Here is a 16,092-nt window from a genome sequence, read left to right as displayed (position 1 = left end):
AAGAAAGTGCAGCCTGCCCAAGAGTGGCACTGCACACAACAAGATGACACAACAAAAAGAAACACAGAATTCCAGTGCCGCTGATAAGGATAGAAGCAGTCACAGAAGAACACACAGCAAATGGACACGGAGAGCAGAAAACTGGGGGAGTGGGGGAAGGGGAGAGAAATAAATAAATAAATAAATCTTTTAAAAAAAAAAAGTGAAAGGCTGGAAAAAGTTATTCCACACATGCAGCAACCAAAAAATAAAAAGCCAGTGTAGCTATACTTACATCAGATGAAATAGACTTTAAAAAAGACACTAGTGGCAGCGGACTTGGCCCAGTGGTTAGAGCATCCGTCTACCACATGGGAGGTCCGCAGTTCAAACCCTGGGCCTCCTTGACCCATGTGGAGCTGGCCCACGCGCAGTGCTGATGTGCGCAACGAGTGCCGTGCCACGCAGGGGTATCCCCCACGTAGGGGAGCCCCATGCGCAAGAAGTGTGCCCCGTAAGGAGAGCCACCCAGCGCGAAAGAAAGTGCAGCCTGCCTAGGAACACCGCCACCCACACGGAGAGGTGACACGACAAGATGACGCAACAAAAAGAGACACAGATTCCCGTGCTGCTAACAACAGAAGCGGACAAAGAAACAAGATGCAGCAAACAGACACAGAACAGACAACCGGGGTGTGGGGTGGGGGGAAGGGGAGAGAAATAAATAAATAAATAAATAATAAAAAAAGGCACTAGTAATGCTCAACTGAGGAGGAAGTCAGAAAAAAAATTCCATTTACAATAGTGACTAAAAGAATCGAGTATTTAGGAATAAACTTAACCAATAATGTAAAGCACTTGTGTTCAGAAAACTACAATGCTTTTTTTTTTTTTTAAATCAAGGGGATGGGGAGAAATAAATAAATCTTTTAAAAAATTAAAAAAGACATAAATAATTTAAAGAACATTCCATGCTCATAGATTGGAAGACTAAATGTCATTAAGATGTCAATTCTACTCAAATTGATACACAGATTCAATGCAATCCCCAAAAAAAATTCCATCTGGAGGGAAATGGATGTGGCTCAAGCAGTTGGGCTCCTGTCTACCATATAGGAGGTCCAGAGTTTGATGCCTAGGGCCTCCTGGTGAGGGTAAGCTGGCCCATGTAGTGAGTTGGCCCACGCAGAGTGCTGGACCATGCAGGAATGCCATCCTGCACGGAAGTGCCGGCCAATGCAGACAGCTGGTGCAGCAAGATGATGCAACAAGAGACACAGAGGAGACAAAATAAGAAGACATAGCAGAACAGGGAGATGTGGTGGCGCAAGAGAGTAATTGCCTCTTTCCCACTCTGGAAGGTCTCAGGATCAGTTCCTGGAGCTGCCTAATAAGAATACAAGCAGACACAGAAGAACACACAGTGAATGGACACAGAGAGCAGAAAACAGGGAAAACGGGGGAGAAATAAATAAAAAGAAATCTTAAAAAAAAGCATTTTTAAAATAAATGGAAAACACAATTAGCAAATTTATTTGGAAGGGTAAAGGGTCCCGAATAGCCAGAACATCTTAAAAAGGAAAAGCAAAGTTGAAAGACTCTCACTTCTGGACTTTAAATCATATTGCCAAGCTAGTCGTAAAAACAGCATGGTACTGGCATAAAGACAGTCACATAGATCAATGGAACCAAATTGATGGATCAGAAATACCTATGGTCAAGTGATTTTTGACAAGCCTGTCAAACCAACCCAGCTCAGGCAGAACAGTCCATTCAACAAATTTTTTTTCTAAAGATTTACTTTTTATTTATTTCTCTTCCCTTCCTCCCACCCCCGAGTTGTTTGCTTTCTGTGTCCATTTGCTGTGTGTTCTTCTGTGTCCACTTGTATTCTTATCAGCTGCACCAGGAATTTGTCTCTCTTTTTGTTGCATCATCTTGCTGCGCCAGCTCTCCATGTGTGCAGCACCATTCCTGGGCAGGCTGCACTTTCTTTCACGTGGGGCGGCTTTCCTTATGAGGCGTACTCCTTGCCCGTGGGGCTCCCCTACATGGGGTACACCCGTGTGGCACGGCACTCCTTGCGTGCATCAGCACTGCGCGTGGGCCAGCTCATCACACGGGTCAAGAGGCCCTGGGTTTGAATCCTGGATCTCCCATGTGGTAGGCAGACACCCTATCAGTTGAGCCAAATATGCTTCCCCCATTCAACAAATTGTGCTTAAAGAACTAGATATCCATAGCCAAAAGAAGAGAGAGGACCCCACCTCTCACACGTTATACAAAAATTAACTCAAAATGGATCAAAAACCTAAATATAAAAGCAAGAACCATAAAGTTTCTAGAAGAAAATGTAGGGAAACATCTTCAAGACCTGATGGTAGGTGGTGGATTCTTAAAGGAGATAAGAGGAGAACTGAGATGGACCATTGATGTTTACTATATGTACAAATTTTAATTAACTTTACTGTAAAAGTGTGGAAATGTATAGAGTTGATGGTAACACATTATAGTGAGTAACAGCTGGTTTATAAATGGGAATGTGGCTGGAAAGGGTAGTCTAGGGATGTAAATGTCAACTGAAAGAAAGCTAGAGAAAATAACCTAGGGCCTGAATAACCTAGGGACAGTAAACCAAGAGGTGGATGAGAACTGTGGATGATGGTACAGATGCAAGAGTGTCTTCTGTGAGCTAGAGAAAATGTACGTCACTGTTGCAGGGTGGTGGCAACATGGAGAAGCATGGGAAAAATAAAACTGGAGTGACCTATGGACTGTGATTAACAGCAATACTGCAGTATTCACGAATTTATGCCAAAGATGTACTGTGTTGTTAATGGGGGAGTATGGAATAAGTGTGCCAAATGTATACTATAGACTATAGTTAATGGTAATAGTCTGAAGATATTATCTCATAATCTGTTAACAAATGTTCCACCATGGTGAGGTGTGTTGACAGAGGGGTGTTGTATGGGAATTCTGCACATGTGCATGATTGTTTTAAGTTCACAATTTCTGTAATAAAAATATATTAAAAACATAATAGAGTGAGCTGGGGGAAAATACAACAAATGTAAGATATAGTTAGTTTTTGGTTTTTGTATTTTTTTCTTCTTTATTTTCCTTTAAATGTTACATTAAAAAAAAATGAGATCCCATATTCCCCCCATCCCCCCACCCCCTCCTCCCACATCAACAGCCTCTTCCATCATCGTGGCACATTCACTGCAAGTAATAAAATTTTGATGATATTCTTTCATAATTTGTAACAAATGTCTCACAATGCAAGGTGTTGGTGGTGAGTTGATGTATGGGATGCCAGCATGACGTTATGCATGTTTGCTTTGTAAGTTCACACCTTTTACTATATACTTTTTGTTTATTTATGTTCATGTATAAATGATATAAACAACAATAATAATAATAGGGTGGGTTGGGGGGAAAATACACCAAATTAAGATACTTTGGTCAGTAGTAATATTTTGAGGATGTTCTTTCATCATTAGTTAAAAATGTTTCACAACAATGCAAGGTATTGGTGGTAGGGTGAGGATAAGAGCCCTGTATGATGTCATGTATGTTTTGTAAATTCACAACTATTACTATAAAATATTGTTTATGTATATTTATGTATGAGTGATATAGTTCAATAATTTTTTAAATTAACATATATATGTATATATACACACGTACACATGGTAACCAACTACTGACCTTCCCCTACCAACGAAATAAATCACTCCCTTTACTTCCAGTCTGTACTGCCAGGCAGCAATTAGGATGGGATCCTCAATCCCATTTGAGTTCGTGCCCCTTGGGGAACTACTGTATCTTCCTTTCCAGATGGCAGGGGCCATTCTTACTTTGCACTGTCCAGGACACTTGCTCCCTCTTCTCTGCATAGCTCCTTCCCAAATAAACTGGTACTCACCTAAGCTCTGAGGCTCTCCCAGCCTAAGGGCCCCTTGTATACCATCCACCACCAGCTCTTCCCCAAGCCACAGCACTGGGCATTTTCCTCCCCCAGCAGAAACACGATCTTCCACCCTGCAGTCCTCAGTGGACTCCCAATTCACTCTGAGACTGGGACTACCATAACACCAGTCTGCAGAGAGTTCTATGAGGACACGTGGAACATCACTGCTTCAGGCTGGACAAGCTTTCCTCCAGGAAGCTGCCATCCTGGCCACTGTCTGCCACTACTGACATGAGGCCACCCCTGGGACCTGCCATCACAGGGCTTCTGCTGCAGAATGCTCCTTTCCACAGTAAGCCATGGCTTGGCTCCCCACTGGCTTCCACAAAACACTGGAGCAGGGACCTTGGTAGGCAGGGCCTGCATCTGATAGAGATGTACTAAGCTGGTAACTTCCATAAAAATGGGGTCCAGACACTCAGGTGTGGTACCCCAACACGGACCCATTCCCAGTTCCCCTGGAGCCCAGCACCTGCTCAACAGTGCCCATTAGGCTACCAACCACAGTTCAATTTTCCTAAAACCCTCAGAGGTCTATTTACAAACAATACCTGGGAGAGGAGGCCAGCACCTCCCCGGATTTCTGAGAAAGGGAAACACACTGCACCCCCATACAACCCCCAGCTACATCTACTAGCTACTTCAATGCCCACATATTTTATATAACATCAGTTATATTTTTTATATAACACCACATATTTTATATAACATCTAGTCACTTCAACTAGAAAAAAAGTGACTTTATTATATTAGATGAGTTTATAAAAACACTTCAGATTGATGGAAATATTTCAAGACTTTAATAGCAAAGACAAATTCCAATCTATAGTATACTTTTTAAAAAACTAAGTGATTTCCCTTTTATCTACTGTACCTTAATTTACCATCTATTTACAACTATTCATTGATTGTCCTATAGTACTTTTCATTTCCCTGCTAAACACACTGTCAAAAATCTTTGTCTACAGTATTTTCTTGTGCACTGTTTCACATCAAGTGCATTATCTTCAGCTCTGTTTACTTGGGCACATTACTTCCCTATGTGGAAGCATAAACTGGATATTAATCTTCAATAAAAGAACATATAAGGTGAATTAGTCAGCCAAAGGGGTGCTGATGCATAATACCAGAAATTGGTTGTTTTTAATAAAGGGTATTTATTTGGGATAGGAGCTTACAGATACCAGGCCATAAAGCATAAGTTACTTCCCTCACCAAAGTCTATTTGGAGCAAGATGGCTGCCGACGTCTACGAGGGTTTAGGCTTCCTGGGTTCCTACGTTCCTGGGGCTTGCTTTTCTCTGGGTTCAGGGTTCTTTTCTTCCAGGGGCTTGCTTCTCTTTCATCTGCGTGCTGACTTCCTGAGGCTTCAGCTTAAGTCTTCAGCATTCAACTCCAACAGCAAAAGTCCAATATCAGAAAACCCTCAACTCTGTTCTTTGCCATGCCTTTTACCTGTGAGTCCCCACCCCTTGGTGGGGTGGGGACTCAATGCCCTAATCATAACTCAACCATGCCCAGGTACAGATCAGATTACAAACATAATCCAATATTTCTTTTTGGAATTCATCAATAATATTAAACTGTTACATAGGGGAAATGAGATTAAGTGCTGTGGTAAACAAGAGTAATGCTCCCCCTTCCCCCATGATGTCCACATGCTAACCCCAGGACTCTGTGGATGTTAGCTGACTGTGACAAAAAGGACTTTGCAGATGTGATTAAGGATTGTGAGATGGGGAGAGTCTCCTGGATTATAGGTGGGCCCAATGTAATCACAAGGGTCCTTATAAGCAGGTGACAGGAGGGTCAGAGTCAGAGAGAGATTGGAGGATGCTCTGCTGCTGGCTTTGAAGATGAAGGAAGGGACAGGAGCCAAGGAATGCAGGTATGCAGGTGGCACTAGAAGATGGAAAAGGTAGGAATAGATCCTTCCCTAGAGCCTCCAAAGGAACTCAGCCTCACCCATTCCTTGGTTTTAGCCCATTAAGGCCCATTTGGACTTCTGACCTCCAGAGCTCTAAGAGAATAAAGCTGCCTTGTTTTAAGTCACTAAATTTGTGGTAATTTGTTAGCAGCAATAGGAAACTAGTACATGCACTAAGAGTTCATTCATTCATTCATCAATCAAGTATTTACTGAGTGTCAATATGTATGGAGTGTCAGTCCATATGCCAGGCAAATCTGTTTAAAATCTAAAAAAAAAAATTTTTTTTTAAAGACAAAGATCTTGCCTTCGAAGAGCTTATAACTTAAAAAACAAAAGAAAACAAAACCTTTCAGACAGACATTTCGTTTAGAGAGACTCCTTTGGGTGAGTTCTGAATTAACAAAAGGGATTCATGATGGCCAGCTTCCTGGCCCTCTAATTCCTCTAGGTCACCTAATTCCCAAGCAAGGCTGGAGGAATGAGCTTGGCCCCAATCAGCAGCAATGGATGGAGCCTAAGCCAAGCAGGCAGGTTGAGGCTCAGCACTCAGCCATCCTCTCAGCTGCCCCCACTCTGACCTTATGCTCCAGGCCAAACAACTGTGTGAACAAGGTCAGTTCCTCTGAGGCTGGGGCTCTTACTAAACCACATCTCTAATCTTGGGACTAGAGTCCTACCTGGTCCTGCAACTTAATGCTGGACTGCCCTGATGCCAGTCGCTCATTGGCCTGCACCTCTTCACACCATCCTCTGTGAGTTCTCTCTTGCCAAACTCCACCTACCTTCCAGAAGATCCATCTGTTCTCTCTGCTCCTTTCTAACAATGACAACTTTCCCATTGGGACTACCACCAGTAGGCTGCTACCTCTCTCTTGGCACTACTGCCTTGACACCCACTCCACACATCTGAATGTACCCCTCTGGCCTGCCTCACCCCAGTGGTCTCCTGGTTGTAGCCTGAGCAGATCTTGTGTGTCTTGATTTGGCCTTCCATCTCTTTTCCTCATAACGCCAGAGCAAGCCTTTTAGAAAAGTAAGCCAGTGCTAATGGGTATGAGGTTTCTTACTGGGGTGATGAAAATATTCTAAAATTGATTGTAGTGACAGCTGCACAAGTCTGTGAATATACTAAAAACCCCTGAATTGTGCACTTTTAAAAAATGTCAGAACATCCTCCTCTGCTGTAGACCCTCCAATAAGGCCCTCTAGGATCTGACCTCACCTACTCCTCGCCCTCTTGCCCACACTGTTCTATCTAGCCATCCTACTTCCTTGCTGGTTCTCAAGGAAGCTCCTGCCCCAGGACCTCTGAACATGCTGCTTTTTCACCTAAAATGTTATTGTTCCTCACTTTCTTCAGATTTTTGCTCCTGTGCCATCATCATAAAGGTCTGCCTGATCAACTTACAGAAAAGAGCCTTCCACTCCCAACACACACTCACTGCCAATTATTCTCCTCTTACTCCATCTTACACTCACTACCAGCTGTCCTATTCCATACCTTTTTGGTTAACTGTTTATTTCATCTCTCTTCCCATTAGAATAAGAGCTCCAGGTGAAAGGGCTTTGTTTTGTTCACTATGACATCTTTACTTGGTGCCAAAAACATAACAGCAACATGGTAGACACTGAGTAAATAATTGTGGAGGGAATGAATAAATGACTGGCCCAGCTAGAACCCATTCTTGATTCCAGCAACAGCACAACCATTACTGGATTTCAGTTTAACTCTCAGAAGATGCACTTTATCTTATTTATATTGAAATTCTTACCTTCAGAAAATGAGTATCATTCTTTCGTGTTTGTTTTTTTTAATATTTTAAAGATTTATTTCTTTCCCCTTCCCCTCCCCACCCCGGTTGTCTCTTCTCTGTGTCTATTTGCTGCGTCGTCTTCTTTGTCCACGTCTGTTGTTGTGAGTGGCACAGGAATCTGTGTTTCTTTTTGTTGTATCATCTTGTTGTGTCAGCTCTCCATGTGTGCGGCTCCATTCCTGCGCAGGCTGCACTTTCTTTCATGCTGGGCGGCTCTCCTTACAGGGCGCACTCCTTGCGCATGGGGCTCCCCTACACTGGGGACACCCCTGCATGGCACGGCACTCCTTGCACGCATCAGCACTGCTTGTGGGCTAGCTCCATACGGGTCAAGGAGGCCCAGGGTTTAAACCGCGGACCTCCCATGTGGTAGACGGACGCCCTAACCACTGGGCCAAGTCTGCCGCCTGAATATCATTCTTTTTTTTAAATGGCTCCCACTATCTTTTTAAAGATTTTCTTTATTTATTTATTTCTCTCCCTTTCCCCCCACCCCCCACCCCAGCTGTCTGTTCTCTGTGTCTATTTGCTGCATCTTCTTTGTCCCCTTCTGTTGTTGTCAGTGGCACGGGAATCTGTGTTTCTTTTTTTGTTGCGTCATCTTGCTGCGTCAGTTCTCCGTATGCATGGCACCACTCCTGGGCAGGCTGCACTTTCTTTCGCACTGGGCGCTCCTTACGGGGTGCACCCCCCGCGCGTGGGGCTCCCCTACGCAGGGACACCCCTGTGTGGCATGGCACTCCCTGCACGCACCAGCACCAAGCATGGGCCAGCTAACACGGGCCAAGGAGGCCTGGGGTTTGAACCGCGGACCTCCCATGTGGTAGAGAGAGACGCCCTAACCACCGGGCCAAGTCCACCACCTGAATATCATTCTTGATACAAAAAAGATCAGCATCTCTTGGCATTCAATTTGTTAAAAATGACTATAACAACAAAAGAAATTTGAACAACTTCGAATAAGGAGGGTTAGGCACAAATCATACTAGCTAAATTGCAAATTTAGGTTTAAAAAAAAAAATCAATTCAAAGCTTCCTGGCAGCGATAAACCACAGAATACTTCAGGGCAATGATTTTTCCATACTGACTTGGCACAAAGTGCAAGTAACCTCTTCTGTGGGGCCAAAACAGAAACTATGCCAGATTCTAGACAATGAATGGAATTCACTTTAAGTAGGCTTTGGTGCTTCAGAGAGTTTCAAACTCACATATCTTTTAGAACCATCATTCCAGCCAAGGATGAAAGCTAGCAAGGAGGTTAGGTGTTTACTCACCATGTTCTGATCAGCCTGAGGTCAAGGGCTATGCCTTATCCATGTTTATACCCCCAGCCCAGAGCCCACCCTTGGAACGTATATTCTGAATTATCTAGTGATCAACACCCCCAAATTATGTATCCATAGAAGCACCCCTAAACTCAAGTACACATTGCAGCTTACTATTTTCAGAACCATTTCTGAAAGCAAAACAATTTCTACTACTACAGATCCTCCACTGTGATGTAATGTTAAAACTATCTTCTCAAATCCATTTATCTCAATCTTGTCATAAAAGAAAAAAAAAGGCAACTAAAAGCAGACAAAACAGTTTCAAAGTATCACCTTGCAAATTACTTATTAATTACAAAAGGATTAAGGTACTCTTACAGTGGAAGGTCTGATAGACACCCTCTTCATCAAGTGATCAACCAGCGTTATCAATAAGGAACAAACTGACAGTAAACGTCTCCTGATGTGATGCACCAGGAAATGGACAACATTATGTATGGAGTATTCTGACAAAAACGTTTAATACAAATCCAATCATAAATAAACAGTCAGGCAGACCTTGATTGTGGGAAAAAACAATTAGCCTGGACTCCAAAAGCATCAATCTCAAGAAACTGAAACAAAGCCAGAGGAACTGTTTGAGGTTAAATGAGACTGTACAGAGACATGACAACTAAATGTAATGTGTATCCTCGATTAGACCCTGAAAGTTTTTTTGAAAAAGGTATAAGACATTATTCAGGCAATTGGGGAAATCTAAATAAGGCCTGTAATTACATAACATTCTATTAATGTCAGATTTCTGGGGTTTGATACGGTATTGTGATTATGACAGGAAACATTCTTGTTTCTGGAGAGCTGGAAGTCAAGTGCCGTGAAATCTGCAATTTACTTTGAATGGTTCCTCAAAAATAAAAAATGTGGGTGACTGTGCATATACACATAATATAAATTTAGAGAGAGAGAAAGCAAAAGTTTCAAAATATTAAAAACAAATCTAAGAATACAGGAGTATTCAATGTACTATTCTTTCAAACTTTGATTAGGTTCCAACTTTTTCAAAATAAAGACTTGGTGCAGGGGCACAAGAAATAAGGAAACACACTAATCTGGTCTAGTAGTGCCTACAGATTGCTTGAACTTTCCCTTTTTCCAGCAAGGTCTTCAGAATACCCTATACTTTTGTCCAGACTGTGAAATGCGATCCCAGCACCTTAGAAACGATTTGACCTACCAGATTATCATGTTAGGCATTTATAAACTAACCTCAGCACCTGCTCCAGCAGTTATTACCACATCAGCTATTTCACACACCTATCCAGGCAAATTGCTAGGCAGGTAGTACAAGGGTGTTCCCTTCCCCCCGTCCCACAAGGCGCCTGGCAGTCGCTGCCCAGTGGAAGAGAAATCACAGGTGTCTTGCTTATGACTGCAGTCAGTAATCCAATCCTCCTTCCCTTTTCATCATCTCGGGATCACGTTCTTTCATTGTTTAAGTCAAGATAATGGTCAGCTTCCCTTGAAAATCACCTCACCCTTCAATCAGCCTTCTTGCCTTCAAAGGTCCAACACAAACAACTGTGCCCCCCGCCCCCAGCCTATAATAATCTTTCCAGGTGAAGCAATTTCTCCTCTCAACTTTCTGAGCACTGAGAGTTTTCTATCTTGTACTGATTTTTTTTTTTTTTTTTCCTATGGAACGCTTCACGAATTTGCGTGTCATCCTTGGGCAAGGGCGATGCTTCTCTTCTCTGCAGGCCTCCAATTTTAGCATATGCGCTGCCGAAGCGAGCCCTTGTACTGTTTTTGTAAAACTCTTATATCAGGTCCAGTAAGCGCTCCAGTGGAGGTAAGAAGGGTTAAATAATATAAAAGCTGTGTCAAAACTCTTGGGCGTCTGAGTGGGAGACAAAGCAACAAGTCTCATAAAGTAATTCCTAGAAAGAGAAGTTGGTGGCCTGGATGGATTTGGATGGAGGTGCAAGCGTTTGGTAGACATCCTCCCGGGCAGCACGCTAGAAAAGAAGGAGTGCGAGCTCTGGCTGCCCCTAGGTCTGCCCCAAAAGATTCGGAGTTATCGCTGAGAAAGCCAAGAGGCTGCCGCGCACCCCCAAAAGGAATTCCCTCCTACAAGAGGCCGGGCTCCCTACTGCGCCCCAAACAAGGCGGGGACGAGCACTCCCGGGGTTCTTTCGGGTTCAGGTTTGAATCTGGGACATTCGGAAAGTCCAAAGGGCAAGGACAGCTCTGGCGGCGGCCGAGCTCCCCTCATTTGCGGGGTCCACCTGCGGCCGCTCCTTCCAACCTCGCCCCCAGCGCGACCTCAGGAGGTGGCCCAGCCCGAGAGGGCGGCGATAAAGTGACGCGGAGTGGGGCAGACCCCTTAGCTCTCGGCCGAGGGAGTGAGAAGCCCCTTCAAGAAGAGGAGCCCCCACCCGGCTGGTCCGCGGAGCCAGGGGCGCCGCACCCCCCCAGCCCGACGGCGGGCGCGCAGTGCGCAGGCGCGGGGCGGGACCGGTACCTGGGAAGGAGCAGAGGGAAGTGGAGTTGGGGCACAGGGTCCCGTTGCCCACACGCGGCACTAGCTTCAGGCTGAGGATCTGCTGCAGGAGCCCCGCCGAGCCCCCGCTGCCGCCGCTCCCCTCGGGCTCCATCCCGCCGCCATTCACTGCGAAGAGGTGAGAGGGGAGCGCCCGACGTGCTGCAGGGACTCGGTCTCACTCAGAGCCCACTCTGCTCCCCGGAACCTCCGCCGCCTCAGCGTCACCTCAGCTCGGGGCCCGCTCCTTCCTCCCAACGCAACCGCGCTGCCAAGTGATGATTCCTTCTTCCAATCACGAGGCGCCGCAAATGGAAGGGGCGTGGCGAGGGTTGTTCCCGTCCCCGACGTTGCGTATGGCTTAGTGACCCTGCCCCCACGGGCTACACGCCCCCTGCTCGAAGTCTGGCGTCCTCCCGTTGGGGGCGCCGTGCTCTGCCCTTCGCTGCAGCGCCGCCTATGAGAGGATAAGGGAACTGCGTGTACCCCACTGGACCGGATATGTAGACTTAAAACGGGTCTGGGGTCCTGTCGCGAGGTTGGGGGGCGCCTACCTGAACCCCTGGGGGCCGCGGGGTCCAGGCCGGAGGACTGAATCAGCGGGAGCAGCACGGACAACAGGACCGTTTACAGCTCCAGGCGGACCCGGCAGGAGTTAGGAAGGCTCCATTCCTTTGCTCCAAACTAGACTTTATTCCATATGTACAGAGTACCAGATATGTTGGTTAGGAACAACTGGCCGGTGTTAAAACTGAAGGTTGTTATGACTGTTTAACCTTAAGCCCTATGCGGAAGTAAGATTGTTTTGGAAATACTACTTGGGGTAACTCAAATCTATATCTGGAACTATGAAAATTTTGCTGATTTTTTACTTTGGTGGTACAACCAGAAATGAAAATAGTGGCACCTGGATTGTACAGTTGCTGCAGAGAAAAAGCAAAAGCTTTCTCCTGAACTACGAGATTCTTATAAAAAAGGAATTCGTAATATTTTGAGGATGCTCTAGAATAGATTATAACAAATGTTTCACAACAATGCAAGGTGTTGGTGGGGTGATGTATGAGAGCCCCGTATGATGTTATGCATGTTTATTTTATAAATTCACAGCTTTTACTATACACTTATTGTTTATATATGTTCATGTATGAATGATAAACTTCAATAAAATAAAAATTTAACAAAAGGAATTCAGAATTTATGGGCAGTCTTTAAATTTGGGAGAAGAAGGAGTAGGAGATGAAAGGTAAAAAGCAGTGGCATCAATGCCTTTCACTCCAGGAATGCTGGAACTTTTTTTTAACTTTATAAGAAAAAATAAGGATAAATTTGTATCCTTATTTCAGATTCAAATTCAGTCTTCATAGACTGGGCTTTTAAAGCTGCCAGTTTTCCTGATATGTTCAATAAAGCATTTACAAATCCAGCCTCTTGATAGCAATGATCATTTCACTGTGGAAAGTTATTATAGTCATTTGTGCACTAGGTGCCCAAAGAATCTTTGCGAAAAAGCAGTTTTGGTAGAATTTGTAGACAAACAGTTACAACAGGGAGTGAATTATACACTCCCTGTTGGAGTGTATACAGTGGAAATTATTTCTGTCCAGTAACCTTTTTAAAAAACAATCACGTTGCCATGCCACGGTTAGAATATACTTTGCAGAGAACTCTTTCCAGAAAGTCTGAAAATCTTGATCCTATGGAATCCTCTGTTGTAGTTTCGTCTTCAGGTATTGAATTAATTTATCATTTACAATTTTTAATAAAGTAATATGCCAACAACAACAAAAACGGGTCTAGCAACACCATAATTATAACTTTAGTACCGTTTGCTCTACCAAAGGTTGGAAACCAGTATTTCTCAAACCTCGATGAAAAAAAGTAGGAAGTTCTCTATTTAAAGCTAACAGCAGAAAGATTCCATTTAAGTGCCAGTGTGGGACAGTAATGAATGGGAGACTGTATATATAGTCTCCCTATATAGTACCTTTGAGTTTTAAATAAAATGAACATTTTAAAAGAGGTTCCAGTTCCACATAGCAAAACTATTTTTTTTTTTATTACCTCCCTTTACAGACCCTGTGAAAATAAACACAAAGAAGTGTTGGGGAAGATGTAGAGAAACTGGAACTCACCTACTTTGCTGGTAGGCCTGTAAAATGGTGCAGCCACTTTTTTTTGTTGTTTTTGTTTTCTTTTTATTACAGCCACTTTGGAAAACAGAATTACCATATGCCTGGGAATTCCACTCTTAGGTATATGTACCCCTAAAGAATTGAAAGCAGGGCTCAGACATATACTTGTACACCAATGTTCATAGGAGCATTATTCACAGCAGCCACAAGGTGGAAGCAAACCAAGTGTCCATCAACTGATGAATGCATAAACAAAATGTGATATATCCATACCATAGAATACTCTTCATCTACAATGTGGATGATTCTTGAAAACATTATGCTACATGAAATAAGCCAAGCACAAAAGGACAAATATTGTATAGTTCCACTTAACATCAAATAGCTAGAACAAGCAAATTCATAGAGACAGAAAAGAGATTAGAGGTTACCAAGGTCAGGAGAAAAGTGCATTGGGGAATTATTGCTTAATGGGTACAGAGTCTCTATTTTGGATGATGGAAAAGTTTTGGTAATGGACCTAGAAAAAGCATGGTACTAGCATAAAGACAGACACGTAGACCAATGGAACCAAATTAATGGTTCAGAAACAGACCCTCACATGTATGTTAAGTGATTTTTAACTAGCCTGTCAAACCCACACAGCTCAGGCAGAACAGTCCATTCAACAAATGGTGCTGAAAAAACTGGATATCCATAGCTGAAAGAAGGAAAGAGGACCCCTATCTCATACCTTATCCAAAAAGTAACTCAAAATGGATCAAAAACCTAAAAATAAAAGCAAGAACCATAAAATTTATATGTAGGCTATGATTTTTCGTAATTGTGTTTGGTTTAGTCCTCTTCAGCCTCCAATTATGATAGAGAGGATGGCTAGGGTTAATATAACATTTAGGTTTAAGGATGGGTAAATTTGATAAAGAATTACTATAGGGGCTATTTTTTGTCACATGAGAATTATTCCTGATATTAGTTGGGTTCCTTGAGTTACTTCTGGTACTCAGAAGTGGAATGGAGCTAGTCCTAGTTTTATGGCTAATGTGATGGTTATTATGTATGAGGTAACAGGGTTAAATGTTTTTATAATTGTTCATTGTCCAAAGTAATTATTGGAAAATATCTTCAAGACCTGGTGGTAGGTGGTGGATTCTTAAAGGAGATAAGAGGAGGACTGAGATGGACTACTGATGTTTAATGTATGTAGAAATTTTAATTAGCTTTACTGTAAAAGTGTGGAAATGTATAGAATGGATGGTAACACATAGTGAGTAACAGCTATTTTATAAGTGGGGATGTGGCTGAAAACAGTAGTCTAGGGATATAAATGTCAATTGACAAAATACTAGAGAATAATCTAGAAACTTAATAGCACAGTAAACCAAGAGGTGGATGAGAATTGTGGTTGATGGTACAGATGCAAGAGTGTATTCTTGCATCTATGTGAAAGATGTACCGTGTTGATAATGAGGCAGTATGGAAAATGTGAGCCAAATGTACACTATGGATATGGTAACAATCAGATGATATTATCTTATCTATAGCAAATGTTCCACCACAGTATGGTGTGTTGATGGAGGGGTGTTGTTTGGGAATTCTGTACATGGGCATGGTTGTTTTATAAGTTTATAACTTCTGTCATAAAAAATATATTTAAAAAATAATAATAGGGTGGGTTGGGGGAAAAACACACCAAATGTAAGATAAGGACCATGATTAGTAAGATTTTGACAATATTCTCTAATGATTTGTAACAAATGTCTCACGACAATGCAAGGTGATGGTGGAAGGTTGATGTATGGGAGCCCTGTATGATGTTAAACCTGTTTGCTTTGTAAGTTCGCAACTTTTACTATACACTTAATTGTTTATGTATATTCGTATATAAATGATATAAAGATAATAATAGGGTTGGTTGGGGGAAAAATGCTTTGGTTAGTAGTAATATTTTGACAATGCTCTTTAATCATTAGTTAAAAAGGTTTAACAACAATGCAAGTTATTGGTGGTGGGGTGAGTTATGAGAATCCTGTATGATGTTCTTTTTTTTTTAAAGATTTATTTGTATTGATTTCTCCCCCCCACCATTGTCTATTCTCTGTGTCCATTTGCTGCGTGTTCTTTGTCCGCTTCTCTTGTTGCTGGCGGCAGTGGGAATCTGTGTCTCTTTTTTGTTACGTCATTTTGCTGCATCAGCTCTCTGTGCCTGCGGCGCCATTCCTGGGCAGGCTGCACCTTCTTTCGCGCTGGGCGGCTCTCCCTACGGGGCACACTCCTTGCGTGTGGGGCTCCCTATGCGGGGGACACCCCTGTGTGGCACGGCACTCCTTGCGCGCATCAGCACTGCGCATGGGTCGGCTGCACACGGGTGAAGGAGGCCCCGGGTTTGAACCGCAGATCTCTCATGTGGTAGACGGACGCCCTAACCACTGGGCCAAGTCCGCTTCCCTGTATGA

At 43.2% G+C, this 16,092-nt stretch overlaps 1 protein-coding gene, 1 non-coding gene and 1 pseudogene across 3 annotated transcripts in view; 1 reads left to right on the top strand and 2 right to left on the bottom strand.

The window, feature by feature from the left end:
- The window catches only part of TMEM170A (transmembrane protein 170A), a 29,514-nt gene extending 17,685 nt beyond the window's left edge, over window positions 1–11,829 (bottom strand). Inside the window, exon 1 of one of the 2 annotated variants that reach the window (XM_004470912.4) lies at window positions 11,490–11,829. In XM_004470912.4, coding sequence (XP_004470969.1) covers window positions 11,490–11,622 — 133 coding nt within the window. In that variant the 5' untranslated portion in view covers window positions 11,623–11,829. The remainder of the gene's footprint in view (window positions 1–11,489) is intronic. The other variant, XM_004470911.5, reaches the window with a different exon arrangement.
- Window positions 10,657–10,761, bottom strand: LOC111767200 (U6 spliceosomal RNA). Its single transcript, XR_002799085.2, has one exon. It is a non-coding gene; the product is annotated as a U6 spliceosomal RNA (small nuclear RNA).
- LOC101446925 (pyridoxal phosphate phosphatase PHOSPHO2-like) lies at window positions 11,781–13,275 on the top strand (annotated as a pseudogene).
- Window positions 13,276–16,092: the final 2,817 nt, after the last annotated feature.

The sequence above is a fragment of the Dasypus novemcinctus genome, chromosome 18, assembly GCF_030445035.2.
Source record: "Dasypus novemcinctus isolate mDasNov1 chromosome 18, mDasNov1.1.hap2, whole genome shotgun sequence".
Classification (NCBI taxonomy): Eukaryota; Metazoa; Chordata; class Mammalia; order Cingulata; family Dasypodidae; genus Dasypus; species Dasypus novemcinctus.
The sequence above is the reverse complement of the archived record's forward strand: the minus strand, read 5'-3'. Positions and strand labels throughout refer to the sequence as shown.